This window comes from Kryptolebias marmoratus, linkage group LG11 (genome assembly GCF_001649575.2).
Source record: "Kryptolebias marmoratus isolate JLee-2015 linkage group LG11, ASM164957v2, whole genome shotgun sequence".
Taxonomy (NCBI): domain Eukaryota; kingdom Metazoa; phylum Chordata; class Actinopteri; order Cyprinodontiformes; family Rivulidae; genus Kryptolebias; species Kryptolebias marmoratus.
This window is the reverse complement of record NC_051440.1, coordinates 12,078,310-12,091,623: the sequence shown is the minus strand read 5'-3', so window position 1 is coordinate 12,091,623 and position 13,314 is coordinate 12,078,310. Positions and strand designations below refer to the sequence as shown.

At 42.0% G+C, this 13,314-nt stretch overlaps 1 protein-coding gene across 8 annotated transcripts in view; it reads left to right on the top strand.

Annotated features, from left to right (window-relative positions):
* The window catches only part of tjp1b (tight junction protein 1b), a 73,769-nt gene that overhangs the window by 18,017 nt on the left and 42,438 nt on the right, over nucleotides 1-13,314 (top strand). For all 8 annotated transcript variants that reach the window (XM_017405840.3, XM_025003734.2, XM_017405832.3 and 5 more), the window contains one exon: nucleotides 4,931-5,072. In XM_017405840.3, the coding sequence (XP_017261329.1) occupies nucleotides 4,931-5,072 (142 nt within the window). The remainder of the gene's footprint in view (nucleotides 1-4,930; nucleotides 5,073-13,314) is intronic.

Sequence of the window (13,314 nt, the reverse complement as noted above, 5' to 3'; positions counted from 1 at the left end):
CTTTCAGCGCATGATTTCAATAGAATAAGTGTTTTTTAAATTTTATTTAGGATTGTTACATTTGTGTGCTACCACTGAATGACAACAATAGTAATCATCGGTTTTAATCCTGGACTTGTAGGGAGGGATCGGGGGTGGGGATGGATCGGAGTCACCATAAATCTGGGGGTGTCATGTCATCCCCGCTGTCCCCAGTGCCATCTGCGTCCATGCCCCAAGGGAAAGGCATAACGTGTCTACCTGTATGTAAAATATCTCCTAAAGCACATAAACTGTGGGTGACATGCATTCATCCGAGGAATGCCAGGCCTTGAATTTACTCTGTGTGTGTGTGTGTGTGGGAGACAATTGTCCAGATTCCTCCTCTCGTTAAATGTTGTTTTAGCGCAAGCCAGAGTGGGAGGAATGGCGGTACGGAGCTGAGGGACGCGTGCGTGGTCCCCGTCCTGTCTCTGTCTCGTCCCCTAACAGCATTAGTACACTCTGCCCTGGTCGCTCTTATTCGTTTGAAGTGTGCTTTCTTTGGTCATGCACACACACACACACACACACACACACACACACACTCATCACATCAGGGAGAGGCGGTCACTTGTTCCAGAGGTGGGTGGGAAAACAAGGCGACACACAAAGGGGCCGATGTTGCCATGATTGGTTCACGTATTTATTTATTTTTAATTTTTTTGCTCGACACCAGTGGAGATAAAACGTGTTGGTGACGGCGGAGGCTCGGTCAGAGTGAAGTGTCATTAAAAGCGATGAGCTGACATTTATGGGGACATTTGTTTTCTTTATGCCAAGAGAGATGAAGGGTGTCAAAGTGGTAAATCGAAAGCTGCGCAAAACGTTTGACCGTAAACTGCACCCGTGTGTTTTTGCCTGCGTGCGTGTTCACATGGCTGTCTGTTAGCAAAATATCTGATGAATCACAGGAGGCGTTTTAATGAAACTTACAGAGAGTGATCACTGGATGCACACCTACTGCACACCTACAGCTGATTCGCCTTTGGAGTCAACCTGATTCAAGATGGCCGCCACGGCTAATCAACATTAGAAAATGCAAAAGCGGGTACAACTTAGTCATGCTTATAAATATTTCTCTAACATTTGGTATGGTGGTCACTGAGACTGATCCCCAACACATATTCTGAACACTGACAGATCGGAGATCTTTGTTTGAAATGTTGCCTTTGACTGTTTGGAGTCAGCTCCATCTGTCTGTTAGCAAAATATCCTATGAACCACTAAATGGATTTTAATTAAACTTGTAGAAAATTTACATTTGATGCACATCTACAAGCGATTAACTTTCGGAGTCAATCCAATTAAAGATGGCCACCAAAGCCATCCGACTTTAGGAAACACAAAAATGTCTATAATTCAATTAATATTACAGATATTGAGGTAGAAATTGGTGTGGTAGTAGTTGAGAATCATTTACAACACATACTCTAAGTGCTTCTCATCGCGACAGATGTTTTCATAATAGTTTACACTAACCGTGGGAGCCAACCCTGTCTGTCTGTTAGCAAAATATCTAATGAACCACTGGACAGACTTGAACAAAAAAGCTCAGAAAATAAACACTGGATACACATCTACAACTGATTAGCTTTCGGAGTCAATCCAATTAAAGATGGCTGCCACAGCTAATCAAAATGAGCAAACACTACAATGGCTATACGTCAGTCAATTTTATGGATATTCACCTAAAATTTGATGTGGTAGTAGCTGAGAGTCATCCATGACACGTCATCAGTGTGAGACAGATATCGTTATTTTTAAGGTTTAACCAAAACAGCTATAACTTTGTTATTTCTCTGCACGAGATGAACTCATGTAGAGGCCTTTAGTTTCTTTAGATTTTATTTGAGAGGAGCCAGACTTTTTTGACTTTCCTGTGATATTTTAAAATGACCCTCCTCTCCAGGCATTCTGAAAGTCTTTTTGAAATGATCTTTGGATTTATTTGTTGCTGTTTCACTCATTTTCTGTCTGGTCCTTGTACGACCGCATATTGAACAACAGTTTGTGATTAAAACGTCAGGAAAGTGGACACGTGACAGACAACTGCCTGAAAACCTTAAAAAGTAGACCTAAAAACTGTCATGTCTTCATGAAACAGGAAAAAATAAAAAAATACAACAAAGAGAATAACTGTCCTTTGAACTTCCATGACTCCGGAGGTCACTTGAACGCCCCGAAACATCAAGCGCCGTTCATCTCCCGTGGGGCTCAGATGGACCTCATAAAAAACGATAACTGTAGAGAGGAAATTTCCCGTCGTCCCGTCACAGATCTCCAGAGAAACTCATCATACGTGCAGGTTTGTCAAGGCGGGGAGAAATAACTCACTGCACATTGTATCTGAGTCGGCACGGCTCCTGGCACTACGTTGTGTTGTGCCTTCGTGGCCCCCGAGGTGTTTTGGCTGAGCTCCACGTCAGAATCACCATCCAAGAAACGAGGCTGTGAGTGCGCAGGACTGCAGCAGCTTCCGTGGTACGGTCCAAGCAGCTTTTCTCATTAGTCATGTTTGCTGAATTGTTTATGAGAACTATCTGAGGTCGGCTGTAATTGACTGCACGTATTGTTGAACGCCTCTACCCTGCCTTTTCTAGCCAGTAAGCACCTTTGGGCTCCAGGCGACTACTGAATTAATGTAGATTGAAAGCGGAAGGTGGGTTTCTCTTCTCTCCCCCGACCAACCGCCCCTTCCATCTTTGTTCATCCCATAATGTTTCTATGCTGAACTGCCGAACCTCAGGAGCTCCAGCTGTTGAGCGTGTCAACGAGTATCTTAGAGATTTTTAATACCGCGGCGGAGACGAGGCAGTAAGTACAGCGCGTAGCTTAGCAACAAAAAAGATCTGTGAGGGCTGTATATTCATGAGCAATATGCTTTCAGATTAAAAATACATCGACTGGGTAATGAGGACGTTCTCTCAAACTCCGGGATGAGTAATTTCTAACAGATTAATCTGAATACTTTGATAGTAAAGCAGTTATTTAATCGCAGGGCGTAATGAGATTTGGGGGCTCGTCCGGGATTTGAACCGATTCTTTTATTAAGGAAGCCAATAAGCCCTAAAGCACCCTTTTTTTTTTACTACTCCGTTAAAAAAAACAAACTTTGTCCTGTTTCTCGTTGCATGGCTTTGAAATAAAACATGCAAATATTACAACAGAATATGCAGCTCAGTGGGAAACAGAGGATGATGACTTGCTGGCTGTACAAAAAACAAAACACAAACACACAAAAGGTGATCTATGGGATTTTGGAAAACCAGATGAGAAACCCCAGCCTTATAGTTCAGACATCTTTTACCTTAGAAACATCATTCTAGGTTAGGAGGAGTCACAGAAAGTCAGACTTTATTCATCTGAACTGTCACTCTGATATCTTTCACAGTTTTTACATACTTGCCGTTTAGGTTTTATCATCCATCCATTTTCTTTACCCGTTTCTCCATTCCGATTCGAGGGGAGCTGATGTTTTTCTCCAGCAGTCACTGTGCGAGAGGCGGGGGGATACTCTGGACAGGTCACAAGTCCATTGCAGGGACACATGGAGACAAACCACCATTCACACTCTCACTCACACCCAGGGACAATTTTAGAGTAATCAATTAACCTAACATGCATGTTTTTGATCTGTGGGAGGAAACCGGAGCACTCGAAGTAAACCCAGGTGAGCACAGGGCCCCAGGTGAGGATGTGATCCTGCGACCTTCTTGCTCGGAGGCAACAATTCTGACCACTGCACCACTGTGCCACCCGGGTTTCATGATGCTATGAAATGTTCAACAGGCAGTTGACGGTGGCACACACTCCGACTTCTGAAATTCCCCAAAATTTCAAAACCTTTGCAAACAAACATCTCTTCACTCCCACTACTGTTTGGTGTATTTACAGATTTTACACCCATTTATTTATTTTTTTTTACTTGTCATTTCTCCTATAAAACTCTGTAGACACACACACCAAAACTCTCACCTGTGATCGTCAGAGTCTTCTGTCGCTCACGGATCAAGAATTTTTAACAAGCACGGAAAGTGTTTGTCCGAGGCTTACTTTTGAGTTTGTTTCTGTCTGCCTCTCCTAAGTTTGCTATCACAGAGTGACAGACAGAGGTGTGTGGTTACCGTGGTGACCATATAGGACCCCCTGCCTTTTTATCTTGGCTCTCTTTGCTCTCCTAAGGCACTTTTGTACAACAAAAGGAAGATATTTTTTCTTAGTTTAGGCTTTTATAACGTTGGGTGGTCGCAGCATCTACTATTACTACTACTACTACTACTACTACTAATAATAATAATAATAATAATAAGTGTCCAACAACGAGCTTATTATTTGCTATTAAAGACACTGTGTTCTAAAAGGTTAACAGGATTAAAAAAACACAAACATTGGAGACAAATGAGGCCTGTTCAGAATGGACGTATGATTTAAGGTAATTTATTTAAGCTGGTTGATTCTGTTGCAAACAGCACACATAGAGGCTGACTTTAGAAACACACAAACACACACATATGCACAGTCACACACAAAACACCGGGTGGTTTTAATGTGGATGCCATTTTTGAGGGGTGCTACAGTCCCTGAAAGCACCTGTGGCCTCCTCCCACACCTCACTATGACCCATGACCTTCGGCTGCTCAGATCTGCTCAGGCTCGTTTGGGTCAAGCTTGCTGAGGAGCAGCGGGCTTCCCTACGAAGCTCCCGTGAAGCTAAATCCAGTGGAGTTGTCTTCAGATTTTCCTAAATGCCTCCTCATCCAGCGGTAGCTGCTTCTTAAAAGCGCAGATGTTGGTCCTCTCTCTTGCCCGTGGCTCTTTATCCTGCTGCGATACGAGCGCGCTCACAGTGTTCTTATCTGCTCTGATGTGTCTCTCTGTCGCCCCCTCCTCCTCCTCCCCCTGACCTCAGGCATCACCCCAGCCCGACCGCTGGTTCCGCCACAGCAGCCTCCTCTGCGGGCACCGGTCAGGGTAAGCCGTCGCTCCGCCGCATCAAGGGTCGCATCCACCGGAGCAAAAGCCTGGACAGCATCGATTTCCTCGACTCCAATGTGAGTAAACTGAGCGACAGAAAGACAACTAGACAGGATCTACACAGGAACTACAAAAAGATGACTGAAATTTGATAACTGAACTGTAAGTTCAAACAAACAGAACATAACCTAAAACCAGCAAAACATGAGCTAAAAGCTAAAATCAGCAGTGCAGTACCTAAAAGCTAAAACGATCCAAACTGTAGCCAAACGGTAAACTTTGCAACACCTCACTATAACAGCTAAAAGAGGCAAAATGGTGGTTAAAAGCTAAAATCTGAAAAACAGTAGTTAAAAGGCAAAAGTAGCAAAATTATAGCTAAAACCTAAAATAATCAAAAATGCAGCTAAAAGCTAAAATGAGCAAAACCGTAGCTAAAATGTGAAATTGGCAGGACAGTAGCGAAAAGCTAAAAGAAGAAGATTTCATAGAAGAATAATTAAAGAGATCTCAGCGTACGTCTATGGGGAAAATATTTGTAAATAAAGATGAATTGTTCAAAAAGCGCAAAAGTTAAAACAGTCCTGATGGAGCCGAATGTTTTAATGTGGCTAAAATAGCACAAAGTATCCAGAAGTAACTTGATGGCAAAAAAAAAAACATACAGAAGAAACTCTAAACAGGAAAAGCAGAGTGTGAATTATATGATGAATTATAATCCACACAATGATGTGGATTAACTCCACGCACTGTGGCGTAGAGGCCAGCAGATTAAAATGAACTTGTTATGGCTGAAAGTACAGAAACAGCTGAAAAGAAGACGTTGGCTACACGGACCTGAGGTGCTGCCACCGTTTTAGAAATCAATCGGTAAAATCTACGGTAATGAAACTGGTGCTATTAGTCGAGCGCCGCTTGTCCACAGTTATTTCTCAGAGACTTGTAAGTGCTGACAGGTCCTCCTCAGAGAACTGCGTCATGGGAACGAGTGGATCTGGGAGGGGCTGGTCGGTGCAGGTGGTGGTTTTGTTGTGCAGCCTGCACCGATCCTGTCTTCACAGCTTCTTAACCTGTTGGAGATCTGGGATCTTAAAAGGAGGGGAGCTGACAAAGCAGCTGAAACGACTCTCTTTATGCTTTTAAACGAGTTTTGACGTAATATATAACACATTTTAGAAAACCAAGCTTATCGTAGGTAAAATAAATTGAACAAAATATCTAATTAAACACCCAGCAGCCCTTCAGCCTTTGGTGCCAAACTAAGATGAACAAGTGTTTGGGTGAGCTGTTAGCGCTCAAAGAATGTGAGGGGGATGACTCTCAGCTACCGTCACGCAAATTGAGCTCATCTGTAAAACTGAATTAGATTATTGCCATTTTATTTTTTGGCAGCGGGCGATAAAAGCTTCATTAGCAGGAGGAACGTGTTGCTGTCTTCATGAAGCTAACAGAAGCAGCCGAAGCCCCTGCGACTCCGGGTTGTGTCACGACAATCTTTGTAATCTGATTTTAGGCGAGCGAGGTCAAAGTTCCTGATGAAATTTTGCAGTGGAAGTGATGCTGGATGTATTAAACCGATTACAGTTTGGATTGGAGATTTGTGGCGGGGAACGCTAAAATGAAACGTGGTTTATTGCACGCGCACAGAAACTCGTCTTACATGGACTCTCAGTGGGGGGGACAAAAGTTCTGAATTGTCTGAAAAACCTTCTAGCTGTTTCAGGCAACTCGAAACCGAAACTTCTGCAGCATGAATGCTGAAGGACTTTGCTGAAGCAGCTGAAAACTAAAAACTAAAAACTCAAAGCTTAAAGCTAAAAGAAGCAGAACACTTGCTAAGAGGAGCAAAAACAGTAGCTGCAAGAAGCAAAAAGGTACCTAAAAGCTAAAAGTAATGACTAGTTAAAAGCAGTAAACCCTAGCTAAAAGCTAAACTATCAAAAGGCTGGCTAAAAGTAACAAAAAGCTAGATAAAATCTAAAATAACAAAAAGCTAGATAAAAGCAAAAAGTAACAAAGAATGGCTACAAGTAGCAAAAAGCTAGCTAAAGGTAGAAAAAGTTGATCTCAAACCTAAAACTAGCAAAAAGCAAACCAAAAACTCAAAGCATCAGAAGGTTAGCTAAAAGCTAAAAATAGCAGAACATTAGCTAAAAGCTAAAAGGAGCAGAAAAAAGACAACAACTAATTCAGAATGCTGAAACAGATTTTAAAGACAACAATGTTTTGAAGGAGTTTTTGTGTGTTTCTGTAGGGGGAATAGTTTTAAATAAAGTTAAAATATTTTGAAAAGAATAAAAGTTACACAAACCGAGAATTACTTTTTTGTAACTCCTAAATGAGCTGAACATTTTGACATATAAATGGCTAAACTAGTACAAAGCGTGCAGATGTCTGTGTTCACGCAGTTACATCATAAACTGCACGTCTCTGATGCGTTCAGGAGCTCCGGCGAGCAGAAATCGAGCCGGTCGTCGCTTCACCTCGTTGTCTGCAGACAGCAGTAGACAGCCGGAGGGCCGCGGCCTCCGGGGAGTTATAGTGTGTTGACACTTCAGCTCTATCTTTCCATCTCATTAAAGAATACCACAAACCCCCCAGGAGCTGGATGAATTATTGATACGAGAAACGTTCGGCATTAGTAATGTGGGCTTTACAGAACGTGAGCGGTTTTAATGCTCCTTCGGCGCACGCATTAAACTTTCATCCTTCCTTTTGCTGCTTTGCAGTTGCAGAAAAGTGCTCAAACACAATTTAGTGTTTTTAAGATTAAAAAAAAAAAGTTTCAGCATGGTGTCCAAAGGAGCTGGGATGGTGTGGAGAAATGGAAAGGAAATCAGGTCATTAAAATCTCTCAAATGTTTAAAAAAAAGCATAAAAACATTGATGGGATTTTGCTGAATATAAAAATGTGCCGGGTCATGTTTATCACTGTGGGTTATGTCCTTTTTTTTCACGACACTCTTTAGTTGTTTTACAGCTGAGGAGAAAAGTCGGTGTAGTTTTAGGAAATCTAAACGTCTCTCGTTCCTGCTTTAGCCAAGATTTCAGCAGCTCGACAGCTCTTTTATCATACACATATGCATATTTATTTTTTTTGTTTCACGTGTTTCAGAGGCCGTGTCTTCGGTAAACGGCAGGCTTGAGCCACCAGCAGGTCAATTTGGCGCCTAAACCCGCCGATCCTGAAGCCAAGTGTAAAAAGTGCAGCGTGTGGTCTCGCATTTTTATATGGAAATATGTGAAGCTTGAAGCAGATGTCATCTGATTGGCAGCTTGTGTGCCTTTAAACTATTTTTTTTATATCTTTACTACAGTAATAGTCCCTTCCCAGATGTACACCAGCTGGCATATATATATGGTGGTGGCGTTTCAGCTCATAAGTAGACACAACTTTCATATTTTAGTTTAGGAGTTTCCTGAATCATCTTGGTTCATTTTAAATGAGATCCAATAAAAATGGAACTCTGTACGTTATTCTTGTTTTAGTTTTTTTTCCATTTAAGTCGTTTTATTTATTTGTTACTGCAGTGGTAAACTGCAACCAGTTTCCTAACAAAAGGTGTGTGTGTGTCTGTGTGTTTTTCAGAATCTTTGTGTTTTAAACACGACAGAGAAATTCAATATTAACAGCCTAGTCTTGTTGGTACAGGAATTTGTTCCCAGGATTTCTAAATCTAATTAATGACATAATGCACCATAGATAACAAAATCAACTAATACACAAAAAATCATTCCTCACAAGTCTATTTGTCCATATATATACATCTAATGATGCTCATCTCCTTCTTGTCTTCCTATGAAAAGTCATTTTAAACCTCATTATGTTCTGAGAACCATTCAGCTACATTGTTATTGTAAAATTTCCAGTTAAAACAGTTTGAATTGTGGTTTAAGCACTTTTTACTGTGTAAGACTTTGTGAAAAACGACATTGCTCCTGCCTATGTTTTTAAAAGTTTGGGGTTAACTAGGTTAAGGTAAAGTTTTTCAGCTCGGCCTTAAAAAAGTTGTGTGTCACAGGTGTTCTTGCTCCGATTAGACTGGAAATCTGCAAGCCTGCATGTTCCACTCTGGGAATTTTTAAGGCGTAATACCAGCTTATCGTGATCGGTGGGTGTTGATTGCCACGACAGACAATCTGCTCTGACTCCCGACTTTGAGGGACACCAAACGCCAAACAAACGTTCTCCAGATGATCTCCAGAAGTCACATCATGAATTAGATTGTTTGCTAATAGCGTGACATCATCCTATTAATTGCTTAAAGAAACATAAATGCAGAAATCACAGGTCTTTGTGTTGTCATTATGCCCTTTATGCAGCTTTGTTAGCAATGTTCGTAGCTTCAACCAGCAGCAGTGGGGGTTCCAAACCTCTGCTTATGTTACTTTTTTTAAAGTAAGAAACTAAAAGGTTTTAGAGCCGCTGTTTTGACTGATGGGGCAGTCATTGTTGCAGCTTTGTGATCATAAACAGAGTTATTGGACACATTGCATCTTGGCTTGATGGCGGTGTTACCTGAAAACGCTAATGGTGCTGTCACCGTTTTGTATTTTGCTACGCATGTTGGCATATTTGGCTGTCATATCTGTAATGACGACAATATGAGGCATTCAATGTACTTTTATCACATTTATATGGTGTTAAAGAATGGTGAGGGTTACAGCGTACTTTGGTGTAAGCGTGCCGCGTGCTACGCTGCGTAACCAGCTCTGTGTTTTTGTTCACACGTGAAATCTCTGCTGCGTATCTAAATCATTTTCTTGTTAGCCCGTGTCCATGTTGCACATCAGTTTCTCTCAGGTTCGTGTTTGTGGTCAGAAAATGTTGGTCTCGGAAACAAAATGCAGCTGATACTGTGGCTGTGGCTGTGGCTCTTACAACGCCACATACACTCCAAACACACCGTATGTGCGCATCAGAAAGCAGGTGACACCGTGAGCATCATGTTTACGTGTCATATGTGCCAAGAACACAAAGAAACATGGCACCGATACGCTGCTTTTATTTACGTAAGAAAGACGAACAACGGCAAATCCTATTGCACATTAAAGCAGCATAACACTGTGGCTGTTTGCATGAGACTGTGCAACATTATCGTTGCTTCACTGCTAAGTTACTTTTGTTAAAAAGACGTAAACGTGACATTTCAGAGGGAAACCGCAGGCCAGACGTGGAAGTTACTGTAAATTCTACAAAAGCTGCGCCACTTATTATGAATTACCGTAAAAACCTAGAAATGTGGTGTCACCTCAAAGGAATTACAGTACATGTGGGAAAAGCTGCAATGTCTAAAACAAATTAGGGTAAATACAGGAAAACATACGCATGTTAAAAAACCAAAATATATACGTAAAAACGTAAAATCTTTTTGGGTCCAGATAAGACTTAATGTGAGTGCAATCCGGACCACAGTATGCCATTTGGGGACCCCTATGCTCAAGTATCATAAACATTATTTTCTAAATCCAAAGCACATACCTAAAAGTGGGATGAGGATTTAAAGATCATCAAATTAGTTTTGACTGATGTGATTTCAGCTGTAACATCGAAACCAATAATTGTTCAGAAAAGTAAATCTCAGCCTCATCTTGGACTGTTTTAAAGAGATTTTAATTAAACAATTTACATCTTTTTTTTGTAAACTGTGCCGCTTGAGCTGGTTAAAAATAGCAGGAATATTTGAGTGGAAGCGGTGTGCGAGCTGACTGACAGGCTGTCATCTCCGAAGCCGTGTCTAAAAGCGGCGAGAAGGCTCCAGCTCATATCCGTCACTGTCACGGTCCAAGGAAAACAACAACAACAACAACAACAAAAAGAAGAAGAAGACCTACATTTAAAAAGCAATTACAAAAATCAGCATTCAGCTCCTGTTTATTAAACGTGGCAGTGGCATGGTGGAGGCTTTTAGGCTGTAATTGACAGATTAGTGGTGGAACTGAACACAGCCAACCTAAGCTTCATCTGACAGGGTGGGGGGAGAAGTCAGCGTGGTGTGTTTTTTTAAACGCTCTGATCCTTTTCTGCTCTGTGAGTCGTTGAGTGAGCGACTTAACGAACGTTTGTCTTTACGGCCCGTCACTCAGAGGAGGCTTCAAACGGCTCAAGAGGTTGCTACCTCACCGGGGAATGAGAGCTCAGATAAGGACTTCTGGCTTTCCCTTTCCCTCCCTCTCACTCCATAAATATATATATATATATATATATATATATATATATATATATATATTGTGCAGGCTGCACTGGAGGAAAACTTGCTGACTTGCTCAAACCCTAATGCAGCTGATGGAAGTAACAGTCCGCCTTACAGTGAGTGATGAGACTGCAGGATGCTGAGCTGAGGAGCAGTTTCCATCGCACCCGAATAAAATGTCACAACAGACACAACCCTGCTAGTGAGCTGCTGGATAATCTGTCCGTTACATAAAAAATAAAAAAAAAAACAAGAATAAAAAAAAATCCCCATCTGATTGGTGATTTCGGCGGACAAGTGAAGATATTAATCAACTGAGTGTATGAATTTAGGTCCACAGCTATCATTGCCCATCAGCGTGGAGCTAAATAATCAATAGTAGTTAAGACTTTGTTTATATCGATTGCTGCTTTTGATTGCTTTTCTCTCTTGATGGTCCGGGGAGGACTCTGGCGCCCGGCCCACTCCCACTGTCATTTGCGTTGGCAAGCGTTGCACTTGTTCACAGAAAGCTTGAATCAGATTTTAGTGCTAAGGCTGCAGAAAGCACAGCAGAGATGAAGAGAGGGGGGTTAATAACAGTCTTCGGTGCCCCCGATGCCTTTTGTTGTACGGCTGGAGTTATTTTTCCTGTGTTTATCGACGACCCTTCATCCCATTTCAGAGCTGCTGCATTTACAGTATTTCATTTTAGTGCTTTTGGTTTTATTTTTTACTGCTTGGGGAAGATACACGGGTCCATCTGTTCATGTATCATTCAATTTTTTATTTTTTACCCAAAGGGGAACGCGTAATTATGTTTTTGCCTATATCTGTGTGTGTTTGTCTGTATTGTTATCAAAATGCATGTTGTAAACTCTTTAATTCTGTGCATACCACAATATTAAACAGATCTGATGTATCTCATGAACCACTGGGCGGATTGTAATGAAACTCTCAGATGTATGTCTACAACTGATTACCTGTTGGACTTACCACAATTCAAGTTGGCCGCCACAGCTAACTGACCTTAACCAACACGAAAATGACTAGAACTCAGCCAGTTTTGCAGATATCGAGCTAAAATTTGGCGTGGCGGTAGCTGAGCGTGAACGTTTACGCTTGGCGTTAACACACCTCGCAAGATCTCACAGCGTCACACGAGGTCGAGCGTAATGTCACTGACAAGGTTAGACCAAAACAGCTGGAACTCCAACCTCATCCTAAAACGGTTTTGGTTTAAAACTGTGGCATGAAAGGCAGTGGATGATATGTTTTCCTTCAAGGAATGCTAGGCTTTTAATTATTTATTTTTTTTGGCCTTTTAAAATTGTTCTAAAACTGATACTTGTAAACTGTCAGCCTTGTTTGGGACTTTGCCCTTTTTGCTGTGTGTTTGCTTTAACATTGAGATATGAATAAACACGCTGCTCGTTTCATCCCTCCAGTGGAGAAAATACATACTGTACACAAAGAGAGAAGTCCCCTTGCAGGTCTGATGCAAGCTGAACTCAGTCAGGATGCCGTTTGGTGTTTCTGAAAGATTCTGCCCTTAATGCACTCGTGTTTTGTCTTTTTTTTTTTCCTGTGCTCTCAGCTGTTTTGAAAATGTTAAAGGAATGTTTGCTGCAGGTGAGAGCTGCAGAGGAGCTTCGAACTGTATCAGCAGGAGCCGACGCAGCTAAGTCAAGACGGAAAGCACAATTAAATTAATCACTCCATAACGGACCGGGATTGGTCACCAGCTGGGGCTGAGGTTCGCACTGGTCAAAGTCTTAATCGCCTATTAGTTCTGCCTGCCCCGTTCCACTCCTCAAATCTTATCCTTGGCTGCACACTACCATGGACAGAGGCACCACCACCAAAAGGAGGAGGGGGGGGGGAGAGGAAAAAAAAAAAAGCCCCAGCGTAAGCACTTATTCCCCGCTCAGTCTTTGGAAAGTGCTGCAGATGCATTTACAGAGAGAGCAACTGCAGCTGAATTAACCAATCTGCATATCCAGGGAGCGTTACGGAGGAAGGTTGTTCCTGTGTGATGAAGGCGTGGAGCGCTGCACCTGAGCGGGACACTCCAATAGGGCTGCGAAAGGGAGGGAGGGTGCAGGAGATTTATCACGACTCGCTCCCTAGGAGGCCTTATTGCAGG